A 13,773-nucleotide genomic window follows, 5' to 3' on the forward strand; every position below is an offset into this window, starting at 1 on the left:
GTTGGTGGGGTGAGGGGGGGAGGACATGTATTATTCTGGTTGAAAAGAATTGCATTCTTCTTTTTGATGTAGTACATAGGCCACCCAATTAAGGAAAACAAGTTGGTTTTGCAATATGCAGTCCCCCTGGCCTGAGCTGGCGCTGGGGCCTCTGAGCATGTCTGTTTCCTTTCTCTGCACAGCAATCAGGCTAGATGACATCCCCGTGTTTGGCTATACAGCCTGGTCTCTCCTGGATGGCTTTGAGTGGCAGGACGCTTACAACAGCCGCCGCGGCCTGTTCTATGTGGATTTCCACAGTGAAGAAAAAGAAAGAAAACCCAAGTCCTCAGCCCACTACTACAAACAGATCATTCAAGAAAATGGGTTCACTTTCAAAGAGTCCACCCCCGACATGCAGGGTCAGTTCCCCTGTGACTTCTCCTGGGGCATCACGGAGGCAGTTCTGAAGGTAAGTGGCTGCTTCCAAGATCAGCCCTCAGTGGAGCAAAGTGCACATGGTGTTTTAATTTCATTTCTCTTAGTGAAGGTGAAGTGAGGGTCAGCAGGCAATATCACAGGCCATGGTTATCCTGAGGAAGAAGGATGGGGGTGGTGGGTTATGAATACTTGCTGGTAGCCCCGGGGTAGGGCGGCAGCCCTCATCCGTGGTGACACAGAAGAAGCGGAGACAAAGAGACAGAGCTCAAGGAGCAAGGTCTAGAAGATCTATCAGCCATTACTGTGAGGCATTTGTGCATGGTGCCAGCATCCTAGGGAAAAAAAAAACCTGGCTTATGGTTTTTGTTTTTGCCAATAGCAATTTTTTCAAAAAAAGATTTATTTGAAAGAATTACACAAGGACAGGGAGAAGGAGGGGGAGGGAGAGAGAGATCGCTCCATCCACTGGGTTATTCCCTAAGTAGCGCATCCAGGAGCCAACAGCTCGTCCAGGCTCTGCCATGTGGACATAGGATGCACAGTCCTTCGCATCTTCCACTGCTTTCCCAGGTGTATTAGCAGGGAACTGGATCGGAAGTGGAGGATCTGGACTTGAATCAGTGCCCATATGGGATTCCAGTGCCACAGACAGTGGGTTTACCTGCTATGCCACAGCACGTGCCCCTGCAATTACAATTCTTTTTTTAAGATTTTTTTTTTTATTGGAAAGTCAGACATACAGAGAGGAGGAGAGACAGAGAGGAAGATACTCCAGTGATTCACTCCCCAAGTGAGCGCAACGGCCAATGCTATGCCAATCTGAAGCCAGGATCCAGGAACTTCTAGGTATCCCACACGGGTGCAGGGTACCAAAGTTTTGAGTGTCCTCGACTGCTTTCCCAGGCCACAAGCTGGGAGCTGGATGGGAAGTGGAGCTGCCGGGATTAGAACCGGCGTCCATATGGGATCCCAGAGTGTTCAAGGTGAGGACTTTAGCCGCTAGGCCACTGCGCTGGGCCCTACAATTTTTTCACAACCTTTAAGTGCCTGGTAGACTCAGGTAATTTGCTTTTAGGCTGGTATGTTCCACTAGTGGCAGTCCTGGTATGGCTGGTATGACCCATTAGTGGCAGTCCTTCGGCTACCAGATGGACAAATGATGTCTCCAGAAAAACAATTGCCTTAAGGTTCCTATGTGAACCCTGCTACTGGAATGCAGGTGCATTCATTCCCCTTCCACATAAAAGTCCCATCTGATGGTTAAGGAAACTAAGTTAGGGAGGTATGGGAGGCTACATGATTTTCCCAGGGGAGCTGGGTCAGTCTCTGGATCACCGTCCTGTGGGAGTTGACATCATCACTGTCGCCTAAGCTGGAAGCTTACAGAAAGACAAATGGCCGGAGCATGGATGGGGCCAGACAAAACAGTCCAAACCATGAGCTTGTCAAGTTCACTGGTTGGAATTCTCAACATCTGTGGATATGTAAGCAAGATTTTAGGAAGGGTGCCAGGGGAAAGGAAGGCAGACGGAGTGGCATGAGCCCAGGGACTCAGATCCAGCACGGGCCCCTCCAGAGTCACCCAGTTCCAACTGCCACCTCCAAGAGGCCGAGACAAGCATCTCTTCCCTACTATTTCTAATGGGTGAGCCAAAAAGCTTTTTCCCGGTGTCCGATGTGAGTGGCAGGGACCTGCCAACTGCTTGAGCTATCTTTCACTGCTTTCTCAGATGCATTAGCAGAGAGCCAGATCAGATGTGGAGCAGCCAGGATACCAACTGGTACCCATATGGAATGCTGCCATTGTAGGAGGTGATTAAACTTACTATGCCACAATGTGGCCCTGTATATTTTTCAAAAATTCAGACTTAACAAGGAGACATGAAAGTTCTTTCTCCCATCTTTATGGGAGAAACCTGCATGTTCAGGTTTCCGTGAGGACGCCAGGTTCTGGGGTGACTAGCTGTCCCAATCACTGATACCTTGAGAAGGGAAGCGCTGTGGCCAAACATGTCTGGGTTTATATACTGATCCTGGTGTCCAGGAGGTGTCAGCACCTTTGAATGAACCAGACTGCCAAGCAAAAGCAGGGTGGATTATGCCAAATCCACCAAAGGGAGTATGACTAGTATGTGTAGGCAGAAAACTAGTTGCCCTCTTTAGGGAGATGAGTAAAATGAAAATCACCTTTCAGAAATATTACCATGCCTGTCCCCCACCTAATACCTTTCTTATTTTCCTCAGTCCCGTTAGCATTCATTGCTTCCCCAACACTTCCTTTCTTTTTAAAGATTTCTTTTTATTGGAAAGTCAGATTTACAGAGAAGGAGAAGCAGAAAGATCCTTCATCCATTGATTGTCTCGTTATCTGGAGCCTCCTTCAGTTCAGTACAATGCTCTGTACCCTTGGCACTGCTTTAATTAGAAGAGTCCAGGCCAGTGAACTGTAAAACACTTCATTGTTCTGCAGTGCTCTGTTGGTTTCTTTATTAGATTCCCTGGCCATTTCTGGAAAGGATATGACATCAGCGAAACGTGCATTTTTCTGTGCATGACATCAGGAGGTGCATGAGGTCATTTATCTCATTACTAAAGATGTGAACGTTGCCCAAGCAGTATCATCAAATTCCATGGCAGTGGTGGCATTTGCATGATCTCTTAAGCATTTCCATTTTTTCCTACCATTTCCATTTTTATTTGAGAAGCTGCTGATACTTGGAAACCATTATATACAACATGTTGCCCAACATTTCACTCAATGGTTCTAACATTCCTTCATGATCCTTGCTTTGAAATTAAAGATCACAAGGTGAAGACATTTCTATTTGCAGTATTCCTTTTATGTTTAGTGGGCAAATTCTTTCTTTTTTTTTTTTCAAGATTTATTTATTTTTTGGAAAGTCAGATATACAGAGGAGGAGAGATAGAAAGATCTTCCATCCGATGATTAACTCCCCAAGTGAGCGCAACGGCCGATCCAAAGCCAGGATCCAGGAACTTCTTCCAGGTCTCCCACATGGGTGCAGGGTCCCAAGGCTTTGGGCCGTCCTCAACTGCTTTCCCAGGCCATTAGCAGGGAGCTGGATGGGAAGTGGAGCTGCCAGGATTAGAACCGGCACCCATATGGAATCCTGGCACATTCAAGGGGAGGACTTTAGCTGTTAGGCCACGCTGCCGAGACCATAGTGGGCAAATTCTTTCAAGCTGTTTTCTAATTCATTATTTCCATTGTGATGTCACTCCTTTTGATCCTCAAACTGTTTCCTAGTTAGTCAGTGGGTCTCCTTTAAGCTGCTCCAATGTCTTTTTGACATTCACCTCCTTATTTAATGGCACTAGAGGCCCCAACATCAAAAATAGGCAGGTGTTCAACACCGTGGTTAGGATGCCACTTGAGACACCTACTTCTCTTATCAGAAACTTTGGGCTTGATTCCTGGCTCCACTCAACTGCTGGCTTCAGGCCAGCCTGGTGCAGGCCTTTTCTGCCTGCAGAGGGACTGGCAGTGTGGTAGAGCAGGGTTGAACTGCTGTCTGCAACACCAGCATGCCATATGGGCACAGGTTTGAGTGCTGGCTGTTCCATTTCCCATCCAGCTTCCTCTTAATGCACCTGAGAAAGCAGCAGCAGACGGTCCAAGGCCTTGTGCCCCTGCATCCATGCTGGCAACCTGGAACAAGCTCTTGACTCCCAATACCTGTTTAGCTCATCCCTGGTCACTGCGTCATCTGAAAGTGACCAGGCAGATGGAAGCCTTCTCTATCTCTCCTTCTCTCTTTATAACTCTGCCTTTCAAACAAATAAATTTTAAAATAGCTTTCTATACCAAGAGAAAACCTAATTAAGGAAAAACTACCTCTTCTCTTCATAAGAGAAAAAAAATTTGTCCACCCACCTTCCTCCATACCTCAATCCTCCCCACCCTTATTGGAGCACCACATAGGCGTGCATCTCTCTCAACTATGAAAAAATGTTTAAAATAAAATTAAAAAAATAAATTAAAGGGCCCGGCGGCGTGGCGCAAGTGGTTAAAGGTCCTCGCCTTGCACGCCCGGGATCCCATATGGGCGCCGGTTCTAATCCCGGCAGCCCCGCTTCCCTTCCAGCTCCCTGCCTGTGGTCCAGGAAAGTAGTCGAGGACGGCCCAAAGCTTTGGGACCCTGCACCCACGTGGGAGACCCGGAAGAGGCTCCTGGCTTCGGATCGGCATAGCATTGGCCGTTGCGCTCACTTGGGGAGTGAATCTTCAGACGGAAGATCTTCCTCTCTGTCTCTCCTCTCTGTATATCCGCCTTTCCAATAAAAAAAATAATAAAAATAAATCTTAAAAAAAATAAATTAATTAAAGTCTTGGTGCAATTGCTCAATTGGCTAATCCTCGCCTTGCATATGCTGGGATCCCATATGAGTGCTTGTTCATGTCCCAGATGCTCTATTTCCCATTCAGCTCCCTGCTTGTGGCTTGGGAAAGCAGCAGAGGACGTGTGAAAGACTTTAAGCCCTGTACCCATGTGGAAGACCCACAAGAAATTCCTGGCTTCTGGCTTCGGATCAGCTCAGTTCCGGCTGTCGTGGCAATTTGGGGTGTGAACCAGCAGATGGAAAACATTTCTGTCTTTTTTCTGTAAATCTGCCTTTCTTTTTCTTCTTCTTCTTCTTTTTAAATTTAATTTAATTTTACTTTTTAAATATCATTTTATGACATAGTTTCGTAGGCTCTGGGATTCCCACAGGCCTTCCCCAAACCCTCCCCCCATATTGAATTCCTCCATATTGTTACAGTAGTACAGTTCATATCCAGTCATGATTCCTTCATTGCGGGCATGGACCATGTGGAGAGTCCAGCATCTTATTGTCCAGACAAATTCAACAGTTTCATTGGGAGACCATCCTTGGTCTGAAAGTAGACCTGGCAGAATATCATCCCCTCCAATGAAAAGTCACTTTTCAACAACAGGAAGAAACATGTGAATTAACAATATCATGAAGTTAATTCACATGGTATTGAGTGACCAATATGTTAGAAAATGCAAGTACTTAACCACATCCTGTAACTTCTTCCTTGGCATCTTAATTTTAGTATATGCACAATCAGCTGTTGTAAAGTTTTTTTCTCCCAAGCTAACATGTTTTTTAGTTTAACCTAAATCACAGTGGCACAGGAACAGTGAAAGATCAACATTAACATCCATCATATATATTTAATAGCTGAGTACAAACTTAACATCAAAGTTTCTATGCAGTTACATCTTGTTTAGCATTAACAATCATAAACTGATAAGGTTTTTTGGGGGAGAATCTTAAGCCACAATTTAAACTTTGCAGTATATAGTTATTAAGCATGGTTTTATAGAACTTTGCATTTTAACAATTGAAGAATAGAAAAGTTTTAGGCAGGCGAGCAAGGAAATCTCCAAAAACCTAGTGAGTGAAGAAGAATTTAACTCTACATCCTACCCAGTAAAGTCCAGGAGAAGCAAATACGGAGCCTGACCAGTAAGTATAGGTTGAGCTTAAATCTGCCTTTCAAAGAAAAATAAATAAATCTCCTAAAATACTAAATTAAATTTAAAAAGAAGAAAACTAAAGGGGCTGTCGCCATTGCTCAAAAGGTTAATCCTCCACCTTCAAGTGCCAGGAACCCATATGGGTGCCAATTTGTGTCCCAGCTGCTCCACTTCCCATCCAGCTCCCTGCTTAAGGCCTGGGAAAGCAGTACAGAATGACTCAAGTCCTTGGGACCCTGTACCCACAAGGGAGACCCAGAAGAAGCTTCTAGCTCCTGGCTTCAGATCAGTTCAGCTCTGGAAGTTGCAGACATTGGGGGAATAAACCAGTGGATGATCTTTCTCTGTCTCTTCCTTCTCTCTGTAAATCTGCCTTTCAAATTAAATCTTTTTTTAAAGAAAAAAAATTATGTAAGGGTTTAAAACAAAAAATACTGTCCCAGAATCGCTTCCTTTCTTTCCATGTCCCAGACTTGGAAAAAATCATTTCTCCAAGAATAACATAGGGTTCTTGTGGTGGGAAGCAGTCACTTCCCATCCAGCTCCCTGCTCCTGGCCTAGGAAAAGCAGGAGAAGATGGTCAGGTGTTCGGTCCCCTGACGCCCACGTGGGAGACTGGACGAAGCTTCTAACTTCAGCCTGGCCCATGCAACCATCTGCAAGGAAATGAGTGTATGGAAGTCTTCTCTCTGTAGTTCTGATTTTTCAAATGTATAGTTACTTCTTCTAGAAGAAAAGAAAAACATTCTGGGGGCTAGAGTTGGGTTTGAAATCTACCAATTTAAACTAGATGTTTTACATATCCACACCCATGTTCTATCTAAGAGGAATGCTGTGTGAAGTTTTTGTTTGTTTTAAAGTAAAATTTTCATTTGCTCTTGTCTGTTTCATGCAAGACTGACTTTAGTGAGCACCCCTCAACACCTGGATGCTCTGAGCCTTCAGAACATTGAAACTGCTTGTCCAGGCTAGGAGGATTTTGCTCAGTTAACTACCTTCCAGCTGGCTGGCAGATGGCAAGTGGGTAGTGATATGGTTTTGTAATTAGACTATGAAAGATGACACATAGGAAAGCAATTAGAGGGAAAAATATTTACCAAAGGTTAATTTTTTTTCTTGGTACATTTGAATTAAGCTCTGAGGAGAAAATGTGCTTTAAAAACAAGCATGAGGCCTGATGTGGTAGCCTAGTGGCTAAAGTCCTCGCCTTGCAGGCACCAGGATTCCATATGGGCACTGGTTCGTATCCCAGCTGTCCCACTTCCCTTCCAGCTCCCTGTTTGTGGCCTGGGAAAGCAGTTGAGGATGACTCAAAGCCTCGGGGTCCTGCACCCGCATGGGAGACCCAGAAGAGGCTCCTGGCTCCTGGCTTTGGATTGGCTCAGCCCAGCTGTTCCAGCCACATGGTAGGAAGTGAACCAGCAGATGGAAGATCTTTGTCTCTCCTCCTCTCTGTAGATTGCCTTTCCAATAGAAATAAATAAATCTTAAAAAAAGAGAAAAAGAGCATGGAACCGTTCCCTTCCTTATTAATCTTGAATTTGGAAATGTTTTCTCTTCAAGTCTCCATGTTAGTGTAGATTCAAGAGCCTGGCAGGCATGGCAACCAGGAAATATGGGGCTCAAGTCAGAGCACTTCATATTTGTATCAACTTACTTCTTTTTTCTTTTCTTTTTTTTTCTTTCTTTCCTTCCTTTTTCTTTTTTTCCAGTCTCAACTCTTACAGATTTATTTACTTTTATTGGAAAGTCAGATTTACAGAGAAGGAAAGAGAGGAAAGGTCTTCAATCCATTGGTTCACTCCACAAGTGGCTGTAATAGCTGGAGCTGAGCTGATCTGAAGTCAGGAGCCAGGGGCTTCTTTCATTTCTCCCATGCTGGTGCAGGGTCCCAAGGCTTTGGGGCATCCTGTATTGCTCTCCCAGGCCACAAGCAGGGTGCTCTATGGAAGTGGAGTAGCTGGGACGTGAACCAGCACCTATATGGGATCCTGGTGCCTGCAAGGCAAGGACTTTATCCTTCAGGCTACCACACCTGGCCCTATATGAGTGCTTTTGAGACATACAGCACTAACCCAGGCCCAGCGTCCTCACCTTACACCTGTAAGGTAGCCAAACTGGTTCCATCATGACCCAGTTTCCATTCTTTCTCCTTAGTGGCTCCAGCATTCAGCCTGGGGAATATCTGGGGCTACTAGAGTGTTCTTTCCACTTCTGTCCCTGGTCCTTGCATGGACACAGTGTTCAGGATGCCACTGGATGGATATGTTCTGCCTGGTGCACAAATTGCTGGGGGTGGTGTTGGTGTGAGGGAGTAATCACATCAGATGCAACTGCAGTACAACTGGGGCTTCCCAAACAGGAGCGGGAGAAGTGCATTCCCAGTGGTGAGGGGTCACTGCCTATGCAGTACCACCAGCCTCTTTCAGAAATTGGAACTGGGCTCAAGCAGCCTCCTCCAAGCCCAGGTCCCCATCTCAGTCCTCCTCAGCTGGTATTTTTCACACTCCCTCAATTTGATGGCAGGATTTAGAATACACCTGTGGTAACTGCTTTCAATGGACAGCACCGGGACAACTTTCTGGTGTAACTGAGCAGGGGCAGGTGAGACCCCTGTGGGAGCAGAAGGGTTTGCATCTCCAGCCAACTTCAAGATGAAGATAGCCTCTGTGGGTGTTTTCCAAGCCAAGCCCTGGGTGTGGTTCCTTCCCTGTGGTTTCTGGTCTCCCTGGGAGATCCCTCGCAGGGAGGGAGGCCAATGGCCCAGGCATTTGCCGGGACATCAACAGGACAGCTGGAGAAGCTGCGGGGCTGTTATGAAGGATATCCGCCTCATTTCCTCTCACACTCGTCAGCTGGGAGCCCCTCGCAGCCGGTGTAATCATGCTTGACCTGTCCCCTCTTGTATCCCTTCCACAGCCTGAGTCGGTGGCTTCCTCCCCGCAGTTCAGCGATCCTCACCTGTACGTGTGGAACGCCACCGGCAACCGGCTGCTGCACCGCGTGGAAGGGGTGAAGCTGAAAACACGGCCGGCTCAGTGCACTGACTTCGTCTCCATCAAGAAACAGCTCGAGATGCTGGCCAGAATGAAAGTCACTCACTACCGCTTTGCTCTTGACTGGGCCTCGGTGCTCCCCACGGGCAACCTGTCCGAGGCGAACCGACAAGCCCTGCGCTACTACAGATGTGTGGTCACCGAGGGGCTCAAGCTCAACATCTCCGCCATGGTCACGCTGTACTACCCGACCCATGCCCACCTGGGTCTGCCGGCGCCTCTGCAGCACCGAGGGGGCTGGCTGCACCCGTCCACGGCCCAGGCTTTCCGGGACTACGCGGGGCTATGCTTTCAGGAACTGGGGGACCTGGTGAAACTCTGGATCACCATCAACGAGCCCAACCGGCTGAGCGACATCTACAACCGCACCAGTAACGACACCTACCAGGCTGCCCACCACCTGCTGATCGCGCACGTGCTCGCGTGGCACCTGTACGACCGCCAGTACCGGCCGTCGCAGCGCGGGGCGCTGTCCCTGTCCCTGCACTCGGACTGGGCCGAGCCGGCTAACCCCTACAGTGCCTCGCACCGGCTGGCGGCTGAGCGCTTCTTGCAGTTCGAGATCGGGTGGTTCGCCGAGCCGCTCTTCAAGACGGGTGACTACCCGGCGGCCATGAGGGAGTACCTTGCGGCCAAGAACCAGCTGGGACTCTCCAGCTCGGCGCTGCCCCGCTTCAGCGACGCCGAGCAGCGACTGGTCCGCGGCGCCGCCGACTTTTATGCCCTCAACCACTTCACCACCAGGTTCGTGATGCACGAACAGCAGAGCGGCAGCCGCTACGACTCGGACAGGGACGTGCAGTTCCTGCAGGACATCACCCGCCTGGCCTCGCCCAGTCGCCTGGCCGTCATGCCATGGGGCCAGCGCAAGCTGCTCCGCTGGATCCGCAGCAACTACGGAGACCTGGACGTGTACATCACAGCCAACGGTATTGACGACCAGGCTCTGCAGAACGACCAGCTCCGCCAGTACTACCTGGAGAAGCACGTTCAGGAGGCTCTGAAAGGTGGGTGAGCCGGAGTGGGGTATGGTCCCCTGGGCTGATCCCACAAAAGCTGGGAGGGAAGAGGTTCTATAGGAATGGGCTCAGATGAGTGGCTCCCAAGGGCTATCAATCAGATCTCATCCTGACAACTACCCTTCCCATTGCATTTCTGAAACAACTATTTTACTAGCTTCACACCTCAAGCACTGTCAAATCTTTTACGATCAACTCCTTCCAGTGTGTGTTTACTATGTGTTTGTAAATACAATTAGGGATCATGGTATCACAGTTTTTCTTAAAAACCATTCGAGAGCACAGACCTAGCAAGCTCCAATCTGTTGGCTCATTCCTCAGATGAGCCTGGCAGCTGGCTCCAAACCAGGAGCTGGGAACCCAACCCGGGTCTCCCAGGTGGGTGTCAGAGGCCGTCACGGAGCCGTGGCCACTGCCACCTAAAGTAGGAAGGTGGCACAGCAACCTGTGGTGGACACAGCAACTCCAACAGCAGGCTTGCTGGCCTTCACCACTTGGTCAAATTTGCACCCTGTCTTCCAACTTATGTATTTAAAAAAAAAAAAATTTATTTATTTTCATTGAAAAGTCAGCTAGATATACACAGATGAGGAAAGGCAGAGAGGAAGATCTCCCCTCCGTTTATTTACTCCCCAAGTGGCCTCAGTGGCCGGTGCTGAACCAATCCAAAGCCAGGAGAAGGATCCTTATTTTGGTATCCCACATGATTTCAGGGTCCCAAGGCTTTGGGCCGTCCTCCACTGCTTTCCCAGGCCACAAGCAGGGAGCTGAATGGGAAGCGGGGACACAGGGATTTGAACTGGCATCCATATGGGATCCCGGCACGTGCTAGGCAGACTTTAGCTACCAGACTACCGTACCTGTATTATTACTATTATTTAACTAAAGTATGTTTGTATAGAAATCTTTCATTTCTGAATTCTTTACGATAGACTGCCAGTGTGTTATTGGGTCCAACGTTACAAACTGCAACCTATCATTTCAACATTCTACCCAGTATTTTTTTTCTAAAATTTATTTTTTCTGAATTTTAAATGTTGATGCTAGAACCAGGAATTTCTTCACTTATTTGACAAATATTTACCTACTTAAAGATTTATTTGAAAGAGTTAGAATATTCCATCCACCGGCTCACTGCCCAAACAGCCACAAAGGCCAGGGCTGGGCCAGGTCAAAGCCAGGAGCTAGTAACCAACCTTGGCAAAAACCGATCTACTCATGGGACCACTTCTGGACAAAATTAAGGTTGCTGTCTTCACAAACATGATTTTCGTAACACAAAAATGAACAAATAAGGTACGCACCAGAGGTAAAAAGTTCTATAAAGACAAACAAAACAGGGGGAAAGTGTGTTTGTGGGGGTGGGGATGATACAGGGGTTACAACTCTAAACTGGGGAGATGTGGAGGTGCCAAAAGGTCTAGCCAGGCCACAGGGCAAGTCAGTGCAGTCTGGGTGTAGGGGAGGCAGCAGCAAACGCAAAACTCCTAGCCTGGGGCCAGATCTGTATGAGCAGGAATGAGGTCCAAATACATGCAGCCTAGTAAGGGTTGGACTTTTTTAAAGATTTATTTTATTGGAAAGGCAGATTTGTAGACTGAAAGATCTTCCATCTGCTGGTTCACTCCTCAAGTGCCTGCAATGGCAAGAGCTAAGTCACTCTGAAGCTGGGACCCAGGATCTTTTTCTGGGTCTCCCACATGTGTGCAGGTCCCAAGACTTTGGGCCGTCCTCGACTGCTTTCCTAGGTCATTAACAGTGAGTTGGATCAGAAATGGTGCAGCCGGGACACAAACTGGTGCCCATTTGCGATGCTCTGTTGCCAAGGCAGAGTAATTATAGCCAACTAAGCCATTGTGGCAGTCCCTACAAATATCTTTAAAAAGAAAATCCTGGGCCCGGCACAGTGGCCTAGCAGCTGAAGTCCTTGCTTGCACCAGGGTCCCATATGGGTGCCAGCTTGTATCCCAGTGGTCCAGCTTCCCATCCAACTTCCTGCTTGTGGCCTGGGAAAGCAGTGGAGGATGGCCCAAAGCCTTGGGAACCTGCACCCTCGTGGGAGACCGGAAGAAGATCCTGGCTCCTGGGCCCCGATTGGCACAGCTCCGGCTGCTGTGGTCGCTTAGGGAGTGTTCATTGGACCTAAGATCTTCCTGTCTTGGTGCCCAGCATGGTACCCTAGTGGCTAAAGTCCTCTCTTTTCGTGTGCCGGAATCCCTTACAGGCACTGGTTCTAACCCCTGCAGCCCCACATACTATCCAGCTCCCTCTTGCAGTCTGAGAAGGCTGTCCAGGGCTTTGGGATGCTGCACCTGCCTAGGAGACCTGGAGGAAGCTCCTGGCTCATGGCTTCAGATTGGCACAACTCCCATTGCAGCAACTTGGGAAGTGAATCATTGGATGGAAGATCTTCCTCTCCGTATATCTGACTTTCCAATAATAATACAAAATGATCTTCCTGTCTCTCCTCTACGCCTGACTTTCCAATTTAAAAGAGTGGCAGAAACTGTAGTATCTTTACATGCAAATAACTTAGTAGTGAGGGAGTTACTATATGAGAAAAAGGGTAGGGAGTTTGTGATGTCCTTGAGTCAACAAGAGAAAATAAACTCAGTGGGCAAGTGGAGGAGTCAGCCTGTCCATTGCATGTCCAGGTCACACATTCTAGCAGAACAGGAATGCAGATACTAGCAAGTGGAGAGATGCGTCTGAGACACGAAGTTCTCCAATGGCCAAAATTTTCCAGTGAATTAAGCAATGTTATCATCTCAAAGCAAAGATGACAGCGGTTTAAGCCTGAGGAGGGAGGAAAGGTGTGAGAACAGCCCACCATTATAGATAGGCTATCAGGTCACACCAACTATCCGTAACACACAATTGTTTGCTGCTTGTGACCTCTGAACAAAAGTGACGAGCACTTTCACCTTCGTGACTCAGTTCCATGGGTTGTTTTTTTTTTTTTTAACTATTCTGGATTACTTATAGAGTCTAGTTTTACTTCAGATTTATTTCAAACCTTATCACACATTCCCTCTTCCTCACCCAGCTCATGAATCATAACTTTTATCGGCATGAGTCTGACTTGTTTCCAAGGCAGCTCAATTCCTCAAGGATCTGTACAGTTCACTTGTTATTCACTGTGTTCCTTTCTGCTACTTTCCAGCATACCTGATTGACAAAGTCAAAATCAAAGGCTATTATGCATTCAAACTGACTGAAGAAAAATCCAAGCCCAGATTTGGGTTCTTCACATCTGATTTCAAAGCCAAGTCCTCCATAGAGGTCTACAACAAGCTCATCGCCAGCGGCGGCTTCCCTGTGGAGAACAGTCCTCCTGGGTGCGACCAGATGCCAAGGCACACCGAGTGCACGCTCTGCTTCTTCCTCCTGCAGAAGAAGCCGCTGATATTCTTCAGCTGTTGCTTCTTCTCCACCCTGGTTCTGCTGCTATCAATCACCATGTTTCACAGATGGAAGAGACGGAAATTTTGGAAAAGAAAGGACTTGCAACACATACCATTAAAAACAGGCCACAAGAGAGTTCTTAGCTAGAGTGATCATATTCCTCTCTGCAAAGAGTTTAGCAGCTCACTCCAGTCCCGAATGCCGGTAACACAGACATAACTGTGGAATACAAAGTCTGCGATAACTGTGCTGAACAAGGGAATGACAATCAAAATTCCTGCCATGTGGCTGAATGGATTTTCCCTTAGATGCCAACATCAGTGAATTCGGTTCTTGGTTCTAAATGAGGCTTCACCCTGTTACCAA

At 47.6% G+C, this 13,773-nt stretch overlaps 1 protein-coding gene across 1 annotated transcript in view; it reads left to right on the forward strand.

Moving 5' to 3' along the window:
- The window catches only part of KLB (klotho beta), a 34,298-nt gene extending 20,728 nt beyond the window's left edge, over positions 1-13,570 (forward strand). Inside the window, exons 3-5 of the mRNA XM_040966256.1 lie at positions 183-451; positions 8,847-9,990; positions 13,166-13,570. Coding sequence (XP_040822190.1) covers positions 183-451; positions 8,847-9,990; positions 13,166-13,554 — 1,802 coding nt within the window. The 3' untranslated portion in view covers positions 13,555-13,570. The remainder of the gene's footprint in view (positions 1-182; positions 452-8,846; positions 9,991-13,165) is intronic.
- Positions 13,571-13,773: the final 203 nt, after the last annotated feature.

Source organism: Ochotona curzoniae, unplaced genomic scaffold (assembly GCF_017591425.1).
Source record: "Ochotona curzoniae isolate NIBS_2020 unplaced genomic scaffold, NIBS_Ocur_1.0 scaffold_4505, whole genome shotgun sequence".
Classification (NCBI taxonomy): Eukaryota; Metazoa; Chordata; class Mammalia; order Lagomorpha; family Ochotonidae; genus Ochotona; species Ochotona curzoniae.